At 49.8% G+C, this 14,708-nt stretch overlaps 2 protein-coding genes across 2 annotated transcripts in view; one reads left to right on the forward strand and one right to left on the reverse strand.

The window, feature by feature from the left end:
* HID1 (HID1 domain containing) overlaps positions 1–2,141 on the forward strand; it is a gene marked incomplete at its 5' end in the record, with an annotated part of 18,901 nt that extends 16,760 nt beyond the window's left edge. The window contains 4 exons of the mRNA XM_010014350.1: positions 50–130; positions 456–547; positions 760–918; positions 1,365–2,141. Of these exons, the coding sequence (XP_010012652.1) occupies positions 50–130; positions 456–547; positions 760–918; positions 1,365–1,428 (396 nt within the window). The remainder of the gene's footprint in view (positions 1–49; positions 131–455; positions 548–759; positions 919–1,364) is intronic.
* Positions 2,142–6,243: 4,102 nt separating this feature from the next.
* OTOP3 (otopetrin 3) lies at positions 6,244–11,631 on the reverse strand. The gene is made up of 6 exons (XM_010014347.1): positions 11,241–11,631; positions 10,048–10,184; positions 9,262–9,320; positions 8,773–8,891; positions 7,342–8,267; positions 6,244–6,414 (listed from the first exon to the last, which is right to left on the reverse strand). Exons 1-6 carry the CDS (start codon positions 11,629–11,631, stop codon positions 6,244–6,246), a joined length of 1,803 nt encoding a protein of 600 aa, XP_010012649.1.
* Between the last annotated feature and the right edge of the window lie 3,077 nt (positions 11,632–14,708).

Consider the following 14,708-nt stretch of genomic DNA (forward strand, 5'->3'; position numbering starts at 1 on the left):
TTGGGATTTGCTTTTGTTTGGTGTTTTGTTATGTCCAATTTATTGCCAGGAGGCATCACACCCCCGGCGGGATCGAAGGCGTCTCTCCAGTGCATCCTCCAGTGGGCAGTGGACCCCAACTCCTGACTGGGTGAGGGAATGAGGACAGAGGAAATCAATGAGGAGAAGAGTTGTGACAGAAATGCCACACACACCCATTTCCCCTGCCTGAAAGACTCCCCACAGGAGCATTTCCCTGTGGGGAATGTCTTTGACTTGTACTCAAAGCTCCATCTTTTGCTTTACCTGTTTGAAACCAATTCCCTGCTAGTTTCATTGAGTAGCTCATACTTGTAGTGCTGTTGTGCACTCAGTTCATCCACCACCTTTGTGCTGTTTGTAAACCTCATTTGTTGTAGAGCAAGTGGAGTTAACCACAGATAAACTCATTTCCCTGTGGGCTTTCCTACTCACAGGTGATGTCTTGGAAGTCAAAGCTTCCCCTGCAGACAATCATGCGGCTCCTGCAGGTGCTGGTCCCTCAGGTGGAGAAGATCTGCATTGACAAGTGAGTAGTTTTGGAGAGCAAGGGCTGTGCAATGTGTCAAGAGCTCTGTGAGGTTGGCAGAATTTGAAGGGTGAAACCTTGTAAAGTATCATTGAAAGCATTATGGTCTCAGTGGCCACAGTCACTGTGTTTAGCTTGATGCTTTGTGCTGCAGCGCTTTTGGGGGTGTCTATGGGCTGTGATAAGCATGTTCCTCATCTGTCTCTTGGCAGGGGTCTCACTGATGAATCCGAGATCCTCAAGTTCCTGCAGCATGGCACACTGGTGGGGCTGCTGCCCGTGCCTCACCCCATCCTCATACGCAAGTACCAGGCGAACTCGGGCACTGCCATGTGGTTCCGGACCTACATGTGGGGAGTTATTTATTTGAGGTAAACCAGTTCTGTGCAATCTAACTTGGTCTTTTCCAAACTTTTGGAGGGCCTGAAGAGAGCACTGCATGTGCTTGGCCACCTCTGGATTGTCTCGTATCAACGCGATGAAAAGATGTCATTCCCTTGGAAAAGGCTGCTCCAAAACTTGGGTTGAGTGAAGGGAATTGCTCTGGGAGCACTGCTTGTTTGGGAACTGGCAGCAGAAGGAAGTAGAAAAGCTGCCTAGAGGGGATGGTGCAGAGACTTAATGCAAAGCTCTGGCTTGTGGGATGCTGTCAGCACTGTCATCCCTCTAAAGTGCACATTGTCTCTCAACCAGTGATTTCCTCTTTTGCAAAGCTGAAGGCATTCTGTGTAGGCAGCTCCTGTAATCTTGCCTGTGAGATATGAATTCCAGGTACCTGCTCACAGGGAGTAAAGTGGCTCTTGTCTTTGTCTCTCAGGAATGTGGATCCCCCTATCTGGTATGACACAGATGTGAAGCTGTTCGAAATTCAACGGGTCTAAGAGAGCACTTACCTCTATGAAGAGAAATACACTGGATTTAAGGACTGCTGTGTGCTGCTTCATCACAGCTATTCCTGCATTTCACATCCAGCTGAGAGACCAAAAGGACAATCACTTCATTTACCTCCCTGTCATTTAAAGCTTTAACTGGGACCTGCTTGGACATCCCTCCCCCCAGCTCACTTCTTTTCCCTCACCCTTCACCAGGAACCTTGAGTGAAAGATGTCTAAGGGGTTGTACATCGTTGTGGTTGCACTAGAAATCAGGTTGTACTTAGCTCTTCTGTTACTCTTTTGCTCCAGGAAGTGGTTTGGAAACCAATCTGACCCTCTCCTTACCTTGGTCAGAGTCAGCATGTAATTGAATAAGACTAGCTGTAAATTGGGTGCAAGGGAGAAGCTGCTATTCCTGCAGGAGATGGGGGTTTGGAAACTGCAGTTGCTTCCATGTGGCTCCATAGTTTCCAGGGCATCCCTTCTGTCTGCAGGTGTCTCCCTGCTCTCAGTTGCATATTGGTAGGGAAGTTATCCCACCCCAATGAAAGGAGGAGTTGCTGAAGGAAAACTTTGTATCTCAGTTCTGAATCTCTCTACTCCTTTCCTGGAAAGCTGCTTAAGTTTTGTAGGAGCTGGTGCTTTGGTGTGGCAGGAGAAGTTTTGCCTTGGATTCCAGGCCCAGCAGCCTGTCCTTCATGATGGGCTGTTGCAATGGAGTGTGTGCCACTTTGGAAAGCTCTGCTTAATCCATGGGAGCACACAGAGTGGCTCAGTGAGAGCAAGAAGAGACGTGACTGTTAAACTCCCTTAGTCTTCTCCTGGTGACTGAAAGGACAGTGTCACCTGGGTTTGAAGGGAACCATATCCTTCCATCTTTGCCTGGCAGGCTGATGCAATGCAGGGAGTGGAAGGGTCTTTTGCACACTACTGTTTAAGGCAGGGGTTTGAGGGAAGCACTCAGGGAAGTTGTAGGAGGAATTTGGAAGTTGTAGGAGGAAAAGCATCTCCATGTCAGCAGGGAGTGGGGAGTGCTGAGGCAAAGTTCAGTTCTTCAGGGCATTTTGCTAGTGACCAAGTTATCACATCTTGAATGTATTGGGTCCCAAGCATGTGAAATCTTGGAAGCCAGGACTGGAATTGGTGGGAGTCCTACTGTTACTGGCTTTGGTTCAGCAGCATGGGATAGGTGGAGACATCCTGGGGTTTGAGTTGCGTTTTATGTTCTGTTGGGAGGGACTGCTGTGTTAGCCCTACATGGTCTTTAGACAATGAAATGTGAGGGGTCCTGTCAGGAGCTGAGACCTTTCTCTCTCCACCAAAGCTTAGTCCTTGGTGCTCTGGTATTCAGGCTCTTGAGAGGATCACTGGCCATGAGCTCCTTGCCAGAGGTGAGATCACTCCATGGAAACTGGTCTCACATGTTGAAGGAAGCAGGTATGGCACACACCTGTAACCCTGGCCTGAGGTTTGAAGCCAGAGCAATAGCAACATGAGTGTCCTCTCCTAGAGGGAGTGCTGCTCTAGTGAACTGCTGGCTCCTGCTGGCTTGTAGTCAGGGGCTTTCCTCCTTTGGGCACTGAAAGTGGGGCTGGAGTCCCAGGCCAGTAGAAAGCTGAAATAAAACTTGAATGGTTTTCTTGAAGGGTAAGAAATACATGAAACAGAGAGAGGTTATTCCCCCACCCACCTCCCATCTCCAACCCACTTTGCCATCCAGCACTACTCCCATCCTGACTTGATCCCTGCTCTGATGCAAACAGAGCGAGGTCTCTGTCTTACTTGGAATCCCTCTCATATATAAGAATGTGATTTGGTGGGGCCAGCCTCTGACTGTGTGGCACTTGCACCTCACAGCTGGAATGGGGCATCCTGTGTCCCACGTGCTTGCCTCTTCCCTCCCATGGATCTGCTGGTTCTCATGATCTCTTCCATCCTCTCTTTTCTGCTTTGTTTCTTTGTGAGTTCCTCTGGAAGCCTTTCTGTTTTGTTTCTTGGTGTTTGGAGTCTGATACTTGTTCTGTGGAAATCAACTTGCACTGTAAACTATTTGCTTACTAACAGAGAGAAAGATAAAGATTATCTGAAACATGCACTTGTTTGCTTAGTTTATTTCCAGAGAGAGGTTTATAATCTTGTTTGGTTTATGCTGGAGTGATTTGTGCTACGAGGAGACTGTGTGCTGGCTTCCTCTGCAGTGTGTGGATTCTGTATTTTAATCAGAAATGAAGATTGGACTCCGGGAAATGAGCCTGAACTGTGTGGTTTGGGCCCCTTCTGTGTTTATGGCATAAAAGGTTACTGCCTCCAAGGGTACAGAAGAGAACCTAGATAGAACTAGCCTTTGAAGCATGTACTAAAACCTTTGTGCAGTTGAGGCTGTCCCCCATGAAACAGGCACCCTGGCCCTGGCAGAGCTCTGGAGGCCATTCATGGATGGCCCATGACAAAGGAGCAGGTAGGTCACTGCCATGTCCTGGCTGTGTTGGATTTGGGAGGCAAGGCTACCTCACTGCTCACTAGGCTTTGGTTACCGTGCCCTGCTCTGCCCTCAGCCTTGTGAAGGAGCCAGGGGCAGTTTTAACTGCATGGAACTGTGTGTTCAGGGGTTTACCCCTCCTGCAGTCCTGCACAAATCAGTCCAGAGATAGACCTCTCCTAAGTGAAAGGGCTGAAACCTTTGACCTTATGTTTCTCTTTGGCCTAGAAGAGTGCTTCTACTGTTGCTCATTGTGGCATTTCTTACTTTCATCTGCAGTGCTGGAACTGCATGGTCAAGGCTGGAGGGCCCTGACCACTGATCTGTAGTGGCTGTGTGTAAGAGTTGGCCCTGGTGGGCTTCAGTCCTGTTCATCCTAATCATGTAGGCAGGTATCCTGTCTGTTTACCAGCAAGAAATCACAAGTCAAGTTCTATTTGAGTGCATACTTGCACATAAAAGCTATGTGACTGTGTTTGTATTTCAGTGGGAGACCTCCAAAGCCACCTATAGGCTCAGTAACTTAAACAGTGTTTTATGCTGCAGACAAAATCCAGCCCATGGGTTTGCCCATGAAGTACATCATTGCCTGTCCCTGAGCTGTCAATAACTAGGAAGTTTTGAGTTCATGTTCATCATTTGACAGGGCCAGCCCTTGGCATGTGTCTCCTGTAGATCCCTTGGCACAAACTGTGACATGAGAATAATAATTAACTTTATTGGAGCCTCATTTATCCAGTTGTTATTTCTCACGACATGTTTCTGTTGACACAGGCCTGAGTAAGAACATGTATTGGGCAAAGTTCGTGCTCGTGCAATCGTTGTCACTTGTGTTTTCACAGGAAGGTGCTATCACTGCCTGAATGCTGAATCCTGAGGGGAGCTCTGTGTGCTCAGGAGTTTCCAGCTCTCGTCACTGTTACTGTCTTGGGAGAGTTTGCTTCTCTAGGGGATCACAACCCTACCCCTAAGTAAGCTCTGGTCTTAAATCTGCACTTGTGAGATTGATTTGTAGAGGAACAGAAGCAATAACATAGATGCCTTTTGTACCATGTTACTTTGGCCTTGGTTGAGAGTCATCAAAGGTTTTGATTGATTGTAAAATATGGCCAGCTCTTAAATCTCCTGTGACCTCTGAGTGCAAGAGTGGTGTAAGTCAATGTCAGATCACTTTGAGTGCAGAGAGACCCAAAGATTTCACAAGATAACACGTGAAAATTCAATCTCTCTTTATTTCCATTCATCAGGCTCTGTATCTGGGAGCCGTCATCACAAACCCCTTTGCTCTCCCATGTGCTTTCAAAGCCTCTCCTGCAGAACAAGTGCACGTGTTCCCTTAGGGTGCACCTTGTGAAATGCTTGTGGATGTGCAAAGCAGCACTGGGATCGAAGTGCTGGGGTAGGGAGGGATTCGCTGCAGATCTGTCAATAGCTCTTGAAGTAGCTGCATGTGCAAGGGTGAGACCTTTGCAATACATACTGGTGCTGTCACCGTGGATGAGCAGCATCAAGTGAAGATCAGCCCTAGTGCTTCTCTAGGGCTTCTCACTTGAGGCTCTGTGAGTGCCTGTAAGGAGAAAGAGTTTATCCTCAGTAAGGCAAGGTAATGTTACAGCTTCTGGTTTTGATAATGGGAGAAGATGTGCTTGAACCAGTGCAGGTCTGAAGGCCTGTCCTGCTCTTCAGTGCTGAGAGCTACCAGAGCTTGGCACTCAGTGGGCCTGGGTCCTACAGGACTCACACAAGTTGATATGGAACAAACAGAAATCGTCCCTGTTCTGACCATTAAAGCAGCTACCAACTGCTTTTTGAATATGACACATAAAGTGTGTGTTTGGGTCATTTCTGAATGGCTGTGGCTGTATGTGCTTCTAGTGGGGCTGGTAGTGATAGGGCTCTTCTGTGCTGCAGGATGACAGGTTGGTGAGCAGTTCTGGGGCTGCTGGGGCTCCACTGTGGGTATTTGAAGCCTTATGGAGTGTAGGTCTGTCTTTGTTGCTGTGGTTGAAGGCTGCTCTTGTGTTCTGGAAGATTTCAATAGGAGCTGGTCAAGTCCTGCTTGCTGCCATGCAGCATCCTCTGTCAGACTACTGAAAAGCCCCAGCACCCAAGCTTCTTTAGAGCAGCAAGACAGTTTGTTTATGGGCTTTGAGTCTATGGAGATAAGAGCAACACAACCCAACCTCCTTTTCTTCTGAAACTCAGAGGGGTTGCGCGAGGAAAAGTCAAAGCAGAAGCCAAAGGGGAAAAGCTTCACAGCTTCCATGTGCATATCCGCTGCTTCCTGCATCTTTGTTCAGCATCAGTGTTTCACCCCAGCCCATGGGTGGGGGTTGGCGTGGTCAGGCTGTGACATAGACCTCCAGGAGCCCCCCCACGGAGTGCATTCGGTAGAACACCCCCAGGGGGAGGCCGAAGTTCACGATGGCAAACCAGGTGGAGTAGCCGTAAAAGGACTTTTCCAGCCCGTTCTCGAAGACGGGGTGAGCCCCAAATGTGGGAATGACCCACAGCTAAAGAGGTGTGAGGGAAACAAGAGCGAAGTCAGAGGATGAGAAACCGTCTCCTACCTGCTCTCTAACCTCAGCACTGCCTCAAGTCATTGTAGGAGTATTGCAAGAGTACCAGAGGAGTCTCCCTGACAGAGAAGAGAAGGAAAACCCCCCAGTTATGCTGCTGAGCCCTTGCTATATGTCAAATCCTGCTGATCTTAATGCCAGCCTCATTCTGCCCCAGCCAGCTCCATCCTTCTATAGAATCCCACTGTTTCCTTGGCCAATGTGTTTTCAGTGGATAAAGGCTGCAGTGAGGATCCAAGCTGATTCAAGATCCCAGAGCACTGAATTGGGTGAGTCTTAATCCTGGACATCCATGTTTACAAAGACACGCTGCTGGTGCCTCACGTTCCACCATCTATCTCATGAAACACCCTTCAGCCAGCTCCATCCTTCTATAGAATCCCACTGTTTCCTTGGCCAATGTGTTTTCAGTGGATAAAGGCTGCAGTGAGGATCCAAGCTGATTCAAGATCCCAGAGCACTGAATTGGGTGAGTCTTAATCCTGGACATCCATGTTTACAAAGACACGCTGCTGGTGCCTCACGTTCCACCATCTATCTCATGAAACACCCTTAATGATTAAGATAACCCTTTCAGAAGCTAAAATCTTGGCTCATAAGGATTTATTAGCTCTCTGCTTTCTGCACCCAGGAAACCCAGCCATAGTTGACTCTTTGGTTGAAAAACAGACCTTATAGTTATGAGAGGGGGGTGTTAACAGCTAAACCAGCCTTGATTTGGCTCACCATAGGTTGAAACATGGTGGACAAAGGTTTCTTGTCTGGAATAGCAGCCCAACAGAAAGACAAGGAGAGCATGTCTCTATCACAGGTCATCCCGGCTGAGCCAAGCTATGAGGTAGCAGAGAGATCAGTACTTACTGTGATGTTGCACAAAACCAAGAAGAATGAGATCTCTCTTAGTGCTCTTCTCTTCCAGCTCAGGTGAGAGTAGCTGTGGATATAGGACAGGGAAGCTTTGCGGATCTCCTGTCCCAGCTCCAGCACGCTCAGTCGCCTCTGGTCGCAGGCTTCATGGATCTGCTCTTCTTTAATTTCTTCCTCTTTGCTGGAGTGTGTGTGTCCCTGTTTGCTGCTTATCGTGGTTTCCTCTTCCTCAGGTAGCTCCGAAGCTGCTGCATGCTGCCTGGCATGTCCTGTGTGCCTGCCCTCAGTTATTGCCACTAAGGGCTGCCGGTGAAGCCCATCGATGATGAAGACATTTTGGGTGATGGTCTGAAGGATGAGGAGGACAGAATAGGACAGGATGAGACTGTTCAAAAGGTCTCTGGGGTCGGTGGCCACAAGGGCAACAATGGAGAAGTAGGACATGCCAATCTGGCCAAGAGCTGCCCCCATCAAGAGGATCACATCCAGGCTGCGGGTTGGGTTCTTCACTGTGTCCAGCTCCTTCTTTTCCAAGGCGTGGATGATTGTCCCAACCACTGCACCCACACTCATCAGGGGCAGGAGCACAACGTAGTATGAATAAAACATCACAAAGACCTGGCGGTCAGGGACTGAGCTGGTGGCCTGGATCTGGTACATCATGAAGACACAGATCCCGATGATTACAGCAACAGCACCCAGCAGTGGCCCAAAGACCACCCCCTGGAGCTTGAACTTGTGCTTGATGTGAGGGACATGGTGGTGGCTGATGCGTCTCCCCACGTTCTTCCACATGACGTACAGCACGGAGCAGCAGACAAGGCAGAACTCGGTGTTGAAGGGGTAGAGCAGGATGTAGCCCTTCTGGAAGACTTTGCAGATGGTTGTGTTTGGGCATGTGCATGAGACAGTCTCATTGCCTGGAGCATGAGAAGAGGAAGGCAATTATTAGGAGGGAGATGGCCTGGATTTCATGGCTATCTTTGGGTGTTTCTTGTGTGCAGGTACAACATCTGTCTTTACGGATCTCAGAACCAGTGATCACGAAGTTAAGCAATCACTACTTTGTCCTCAAGGCTGTGAGGATTCAGAATAACAGGGTTTAGCAAATGTCTTCTAGTCTGGCAATCTTTTGCCTGCAGCTGACAGCTAAACATGAGCAGAAACACTGGTATATGTTGGGCTTCTCTTTTCCTAACCCTCGGTTCCAGGGTTTCACAGCAGATCTCCCCCCTGCAAGTGAAGATGTTCTCTCCTTGCAGCCCATCTCCTCGAGACAAGCTCCAGTAATAGGGAACCTGAATCACTTGGGGAAACTGGTTGTGATATCTGAATCACTGAGACCAAAGACTGTTGCCTCCCTGGAAGTCATCTCTGTCAGCCTCACACAAACAGGGATGTGAGAAGGGTGAGAAGGAGCCTTGCCTGCAAATCGCTGCTCCACCTCACGCAGCTGAGACTCAATCTCCATGTGGATGGTGTCATTGGTCACAGCCAAGAGCCAGAGGAGGAGGTTGGTGGCTATGGTCAGCATCAGCCCGCACCTGGGAGAAGAGAAAGGTGACATGACTGGGGAGGCCACCCTACCTCATCCTCCAGTCATGGAAGTGGTCCCTGAGCCATGCAGCAAGAAGGGATTTAGGGTTAGGAGGAAGCAATGAGCTTTGCAGCAGTCCAAGGCTCAAGTGAAAACTGAAAGGAGTTGGTGAGCCCAGGTCACTGGAAGGAGGATGGGTCTGGTCAAGTCACAGCTTGGTTCTTGTGTGATGCAGAATATAGAGAGTCTGAATATGGAGAATCAGATGTAGAGTATAGAGAGATCACATGAAGACAGGAATAACAGAGACCTTAAGCAGACAGAAAGGAAGAGTTTCCTTAGAGGAGTAGAAGGCAGTTCCCCACCCCACTTTGTACCTGGTGAAGTTGTGCTGGACCTGGATACAGTCCTTAGAGTGGTGCCACAGGAAGAAAGCCTGCAAATGGATAACAACAATGACAGGAGCAGGCTGAAGCTGGCAGCCTGCTACATGCACAGTGCAAAGGGGCATGAGTCCAAGTGGGAGCAGCCCTGTCTCTGTGCAAGTGGTGCAGGGACGTGTGTGCACCTGCATCTCCGTGTTGAGGCATGTGCTGGCATCTTTAGGTGACTACAGCATGTGTGTGCCTGCAGCTAGTGCTGGTCTTTGAGATCTGCTGTTCTCTTACTCTTGTATATGTGTGGGTATTTGCTGCTGAGATGGGAGGTAGGTTACTTTTCAAATATGAGTTTGGGTCTGAAAAAAGGGTTGGCATCAGAGTAACAAGTTGCAAATGGTGCAAGATAGTTCTGTGCACAAAGGAATTTGTTGTATTATTGTATTAACAAATAGAGAGGCTGCGCCTCAGCCTGGTGAAGAGACTAAATTTCCTCTCCTCTTCTTACTTTGATGCTTCAAAACAAACTCCTCTGGTTCCTACAGCATGTCAGGTATTGCTAGAGTGATTTCTTTCTAAGTCTTTCTACTGCTTTGTCCTCCACTTGGCACATGAGGAGTGTGGGTGATATGTGAAATGGTGTGTGATGTTTTAATGCCTTTAATGCTCATGGGAATGCCTCATGTGCACCCACTTCCCCAAGTCTCCCCACTTGCCACCACCCTCAGGCTGCTGGGAATGGGACAGAGGGAATAAGTAAGATTCCAGGAGGGTAACGTGCAGTACCTGGGTGCAGATATAGAGGATTTCAATGCTGGGGAACACAATTTCCACCCTGGATTTGCACTGGATGAGAACCGCGCTGTAGCCAATATGAAACGTGTTCAGGAGGATGCTGAAAGTGCCGAAGAGGAGCACTGACCCTGGCAAACAGCAAAAGCACCAGTAAATAAATGAGGACGTGTCTGTGGAGCATCTGAGCCTGGCTGGGGACTGGAAACCTCGTGGATCTTGGATCTGGATGGAGCTGGAGGCTTTCCCATCTGGAATTCTCATGATTTTGAGAAGAGGAGACGAAGGGGAGCCTGATTCCTGAGCTTGGTCGTGTGCTTTGGCTGGTTTAAGGTGTTGAGACAGTGCAAGGTATTGTCTTGTGGTTGGGGACAGGGATTTTGGCCTCTTCTGTGCCATTCGGAGTGACAGAGGTAAGCTAACGGCATGTGATGGCTTCTGCCTTCCAGAGAAAACCTGAGACCAATCCAGGCCTGCTAAGGCTGTTGGCAGCACTGGACTGCAGAGGTTAGGACCCTTTAGTTGTTTCTGTCCTTCACCTTGGACACCTCTCTGCAGCTTTAGGTACTAGAGCACATTGCAGCTTTCTTCCCTTTAGTTCTCCATGCTTAGTTAACAAGATTGTGCTAATTAGGAACTCCATAATAGACCAGAGGCAGGGCTGCTGGGATAAGTGTCACTTCACAAAGTGGAGCAGCTACTGATGGGAGATCTCCCAGGAAAGCCTGGGTGTCACTGGGATGTGACTCACCGGGCAGGAATCTTCCCTTGGAAACAAGGCTGCTGTGATGTTAAACAAGGATGAGGGTGGCACGGGGCTGCTGACGCCCTTGGAGGGTAAACACGGTGGTTCTGCTCTCGCTTTGCCAAGTGGTCATGCCTTAAACCTTTCCTATGTGTCTCCCACAGTGCTCAGTTACTGGTGGGAGATGCCTGGGTCGTGCTTTGGGAAGGGACCAAAGGGTGAAGGTGGACTGGAGGCTGAGAGACTCCTTCCTGCTCTGGTTCCTCTGTGGCATCCACTATGCCCATGTCTTCCCCTGCCTCTCCCAGTCTTCCCACTGGGAGATTCCCCACACCCTAACTACATCCCCTGTGGCTTCTAGCTCTACTAGTAGTAGTGGAAGAATTTCTTCTAAGTGCTGAGAGGAAAGGGAAAGGCACGAGGTGATAAAAGCAGAACTTACCCCTAATCCAGATGGTTCCGGCATGGGAATCCCGGTACAGCACCGCGTGTGGCTGCCGGCTGGTACCCAGCAGGTAGTAGATAATCCAGCACAGGCACAAGACCTTGAGGATGGAGAGCAGGATCCAGACATCCGCCAGGGTGATGGCCACGTGGTTGAAAATCATACTGCTGACGAAGGCACTGCCCAGGAACACCACGTTCATGGCCAGCAGCCCCGAGAAGAGCTGCCCTGCTTTCTGGGCTTGCCTGTCCCCCTGCTGCACCGAGGAGCAGTGACGGTACAGCCAGAACTTCTCATAGTGCACCGTGGAGGTGTCGTGTGGAGCTGATGCTGAGCTGTTCTTGCAGAGCTGGCAGGGCTTCTGCTTGGAGACCTTTTTGCCCGACATGCCTCATCTGCCTGTTGAAGAAAAGGGAGTTTTAAAGTAGGAAAGGTTGGAAGGGGACATGCTGAGATGAGAGGCTGTGCTCTGCTGTAAAGCCACTTGTGTGGTGACCTCCCTTCCTTGCTTTGCAGCTTTCCCTCCTTGCTCCAGAAGCTGGATGAGGTGAAAGGGATTGGTGTTTAGCCCAGGTTAGGCATTAAACACTCCTGGTAGGCAGAGTCATCGCAAGGCACTGGGGAAAGGCTCTTCTGCCAAAAGCTGTTCAGAGATACTTGCATTGAAATGGGTATTCGATGTCTCCGCTTTGCCCAACTAGTACTTGAAACTGTTGGGACCAGAGGTGCCCAACCAGCTCCCATGCTCACCTTTCACACCTTCTCACCCTGGATTCAGGTTTCCTCCTTTCCCTTTATCCCTGTAAGGATTATGTGGATGTACAGAGCAAGCTCAGACCTGCTCTAAAGTTCAGTTTCACGGTTCCAACCTCTTCCTTGTGCTTCTGGGCTGTGAATGTTACACCAGGCTCCTTATACGGTTGCAGGAATTGTGGCAAAGCTGGAGACAGTTAAGAGGGTCTGTGAGTTTTGGTCTGAGCTGCTGGGAAAAGATCCAACCCCCCACCTGGGTGGGTTGAGATTGGGATGAAGTTAGTGCCTGTTCAGCATTTCTTATTCTACTTGTAGCACAGGGCTATGGGCACACTGACAGAGAGGAGCATGAGGGATTGACCCAATAGACATCCAGAGCCTGGGAACTTTTCTATCCGGCTTTTGGAATAACCTCAGTTAGGACCGTATTGGCCATGAGAGAGAAATCAGCTTGATCACACGCAGCATCCAGGCAAGGTCAGTCTCTCTTATACGTTCGGCACATGGAAAGGTGCTTTCACTCCAGGGAGTGACCCTGCGGTGGGGGGTGGCTGGAGGGAAAGCAGCCCCCAAGATGTGTTTGAGGATGGAGGGAATTATATGTATAGGTGTCCTATATATATAAAACAGGGCTTTGGGGGAGAAGTTTTCTGGGAAGGGGTTGAAATTGAATGTTTCTCTCTTCTTTCACATGTGCACTGAGGTGCTCCATCTCTCTTTGGTCTGGGGGGATTCAGTGGAGCTTGATCCTAAAGTCTTCCCCGTCTGATTCCAAAACTCTCTGAACTTAGCAGCACAGGAGCAAATTCCCTCCCCTCTCCTATGGCTATAACTCCTCTGCTTTGTGGCCAGGGGAGGGAGGGGAGAAGCTATAAAAGCAGAAGGCTCAGCTGGAAACCCATGCAGGCGGTCCCCAGGCGCCCGGACAAGGCTGCACCCAACCCCTTGATCCCGTAGCTGTGCGAGCAGCCAAGCCCCAGCCCTTACCTCCTGCAGCCTCCTGCCGAGTGGGAGCAGCCACTGGTTACAGCCGATGTTAAACCACTCCGCGAGTGCCACCAGGATGCTCCTAAGTCTTTGCGGCAGCCCAAGGAGGAGGCGGGAGCCGTGGGCAGTCGGGGCCGCTCCGGCTGAACGCGGCCTCTGCTCCCAACCCATTGATTTTTTTTCTTCTGCCCTTCCACCTTGTTTACTTTGGGTCTATTATTGTCATTACATTAATTACTCAGTGAGAAGCTCTCAGCTCTGCCAAGGGAGCCAATGGGGAGCAGCTCCTTTGTGCACTTGCTGGGTTGCCCCATGTCGCCGGCCTTGGCACAGGATGTGCCAACTGGTAAAACCACAAAGCTGTGGTGACTAATGTGTGCCATGATTAGCTCTATTCTTGCCTCAGCCTCCTGACAAAAGCTTGTGCTGGGAATGCTATGGCTAAAATCCACTCGAGCTCCCCTCTCCATTGGGTTTGGGTAGATCCTAAGGTTTATTCCTCAAGTGTATCACTACTTTTTGCTTTTACCCAGGGCACAGATAGTCAAACTGACCCAAAAGGCAAAACTCATCCAACTTAGATACAGGGGTGATGCCAATTCGATGGATGCACTTATGGCAGAAAGATTGCTTCTTTTGGGGGTGGTAGCTACAACCTGCTAATGCTGACTTCAGAGATGGACCCTCACGTGCAAACCCTCATGTCAGGGATGCTTCAGGTCCAAGCTGTCTCTGTTCCCTCTCCTGTTGCAGGGCAAACCGATTTCTATACTCTATGGTGAGCTGATTCCCCTGGTTTTGTGGCTGGCAATGGAGGACTTGCCATTCCTGTCTGACTCGGTGAGTCCAGAGGGTCCATCAGGAGAGGATGGAGCTTTCCATGGAAGGAGTTTGCATGTCCCGGGATGAACCCCAAGCCCTGTGGTTCTTGATGGCAAACAAGTGACTTGGGAGTTCAGAGCCATGAAACCCTTTCCCAGAAGCTGATTAGGGGCAGGAGTGGGTGGTGGAGCACAGGTTATCATGTGTGGGGATGTGACGAAAGGGATGGAAAACAAGGGTGAAAGGGGCCCATTGCTCTGGGTGAGAACACCCAGTGTGCGCTGGTCCAGACGTTGTGTTGACTGTCTGCCAGCCAAACGGCCGTGTTGACTGTCTGACCAAACCCTTGCACTGCTCTGGTGGAGCCTGGATGCTGACCTAGGTTGGTTTTCATGAATACCCAGGGCTACATTTGTTCTGCCTTCCCCAAAGCATCAGCAGCTCCAGCCTGCTTGGACAACCCTGTTGTCCAACCTCGATGCTCTGGGATGCCCTGAGAGCAATGGGGCTCTCCTTGAGTATCTGGCTCTTCTTCAGACCCCGTTCTAGAGCTTAGCAATGATCTGGGATCTCCCAAGAGCTATTTGGTGGCCTCTTTGTTGAACAATGGCAATGATTTACATGCAAGACTTTAACAAACCTGGCTGGTTTTCAGTGCTGTGGTCCTAAGTTGGGATGACCATGCGGAACTGGGAAATGGAGGCCAGGAATCACAGATTGGAAAAGACCTTTAAGATCATCAAGCCCAACCATTCCCCAGAGCTGCCAAGGCCACCACTAACCCCTGGCACTGAGGCCTCGGCTACATGATGTGTGAACACTTGCAGGGACGGTGACTCCAGCCCTGCCCTGGGCAGCCTGTTCCAATGCCTGAGCACCCTTTGGGGAAGGAATTGTTCCTCA

This window comes from Nestor notabilis, unplaced genomic scaffold (genome assembly GCF_000696875.1).
Source record: "Nestor notabilis isolate BGI_N333 unplaced genomic scaffold, ASM69687v1 scaffold16245, whole genome shotgun sequence".
Classification (NCBI taxonomy): Eukaryota; Metazoa; Chordata; class Aves; order Psittaciformes; family Psittacidae; genus Nestor; species Nestor notabilis.

Excerpts from the sequence above, each read along its gene's own strand:
- OTOP3 (XM_010014347.1), bottom strand. The coding sequence starts at position 11,631 with ATGTCGGGCAAAAAGGTCTCCAAGCAGAAGCCCTGCCAGCTCTGCAAG. Across the intron at positions 9,321-10,047 it reads TCCTCTATATCTGCACCCAG|GCTTTCTTCCTGTGGCACCA; the intron begins GTACTGCACGTT and ends ATCCATTTGCAG. Across the intron at positions 8,892-9,261 it reads GTCCAGCACAACTTCACCAG|GTGCGGGCTGATGCTGACCA; the intron begins GTACAAAGTGGG and ends CTCTTCTCCCAG.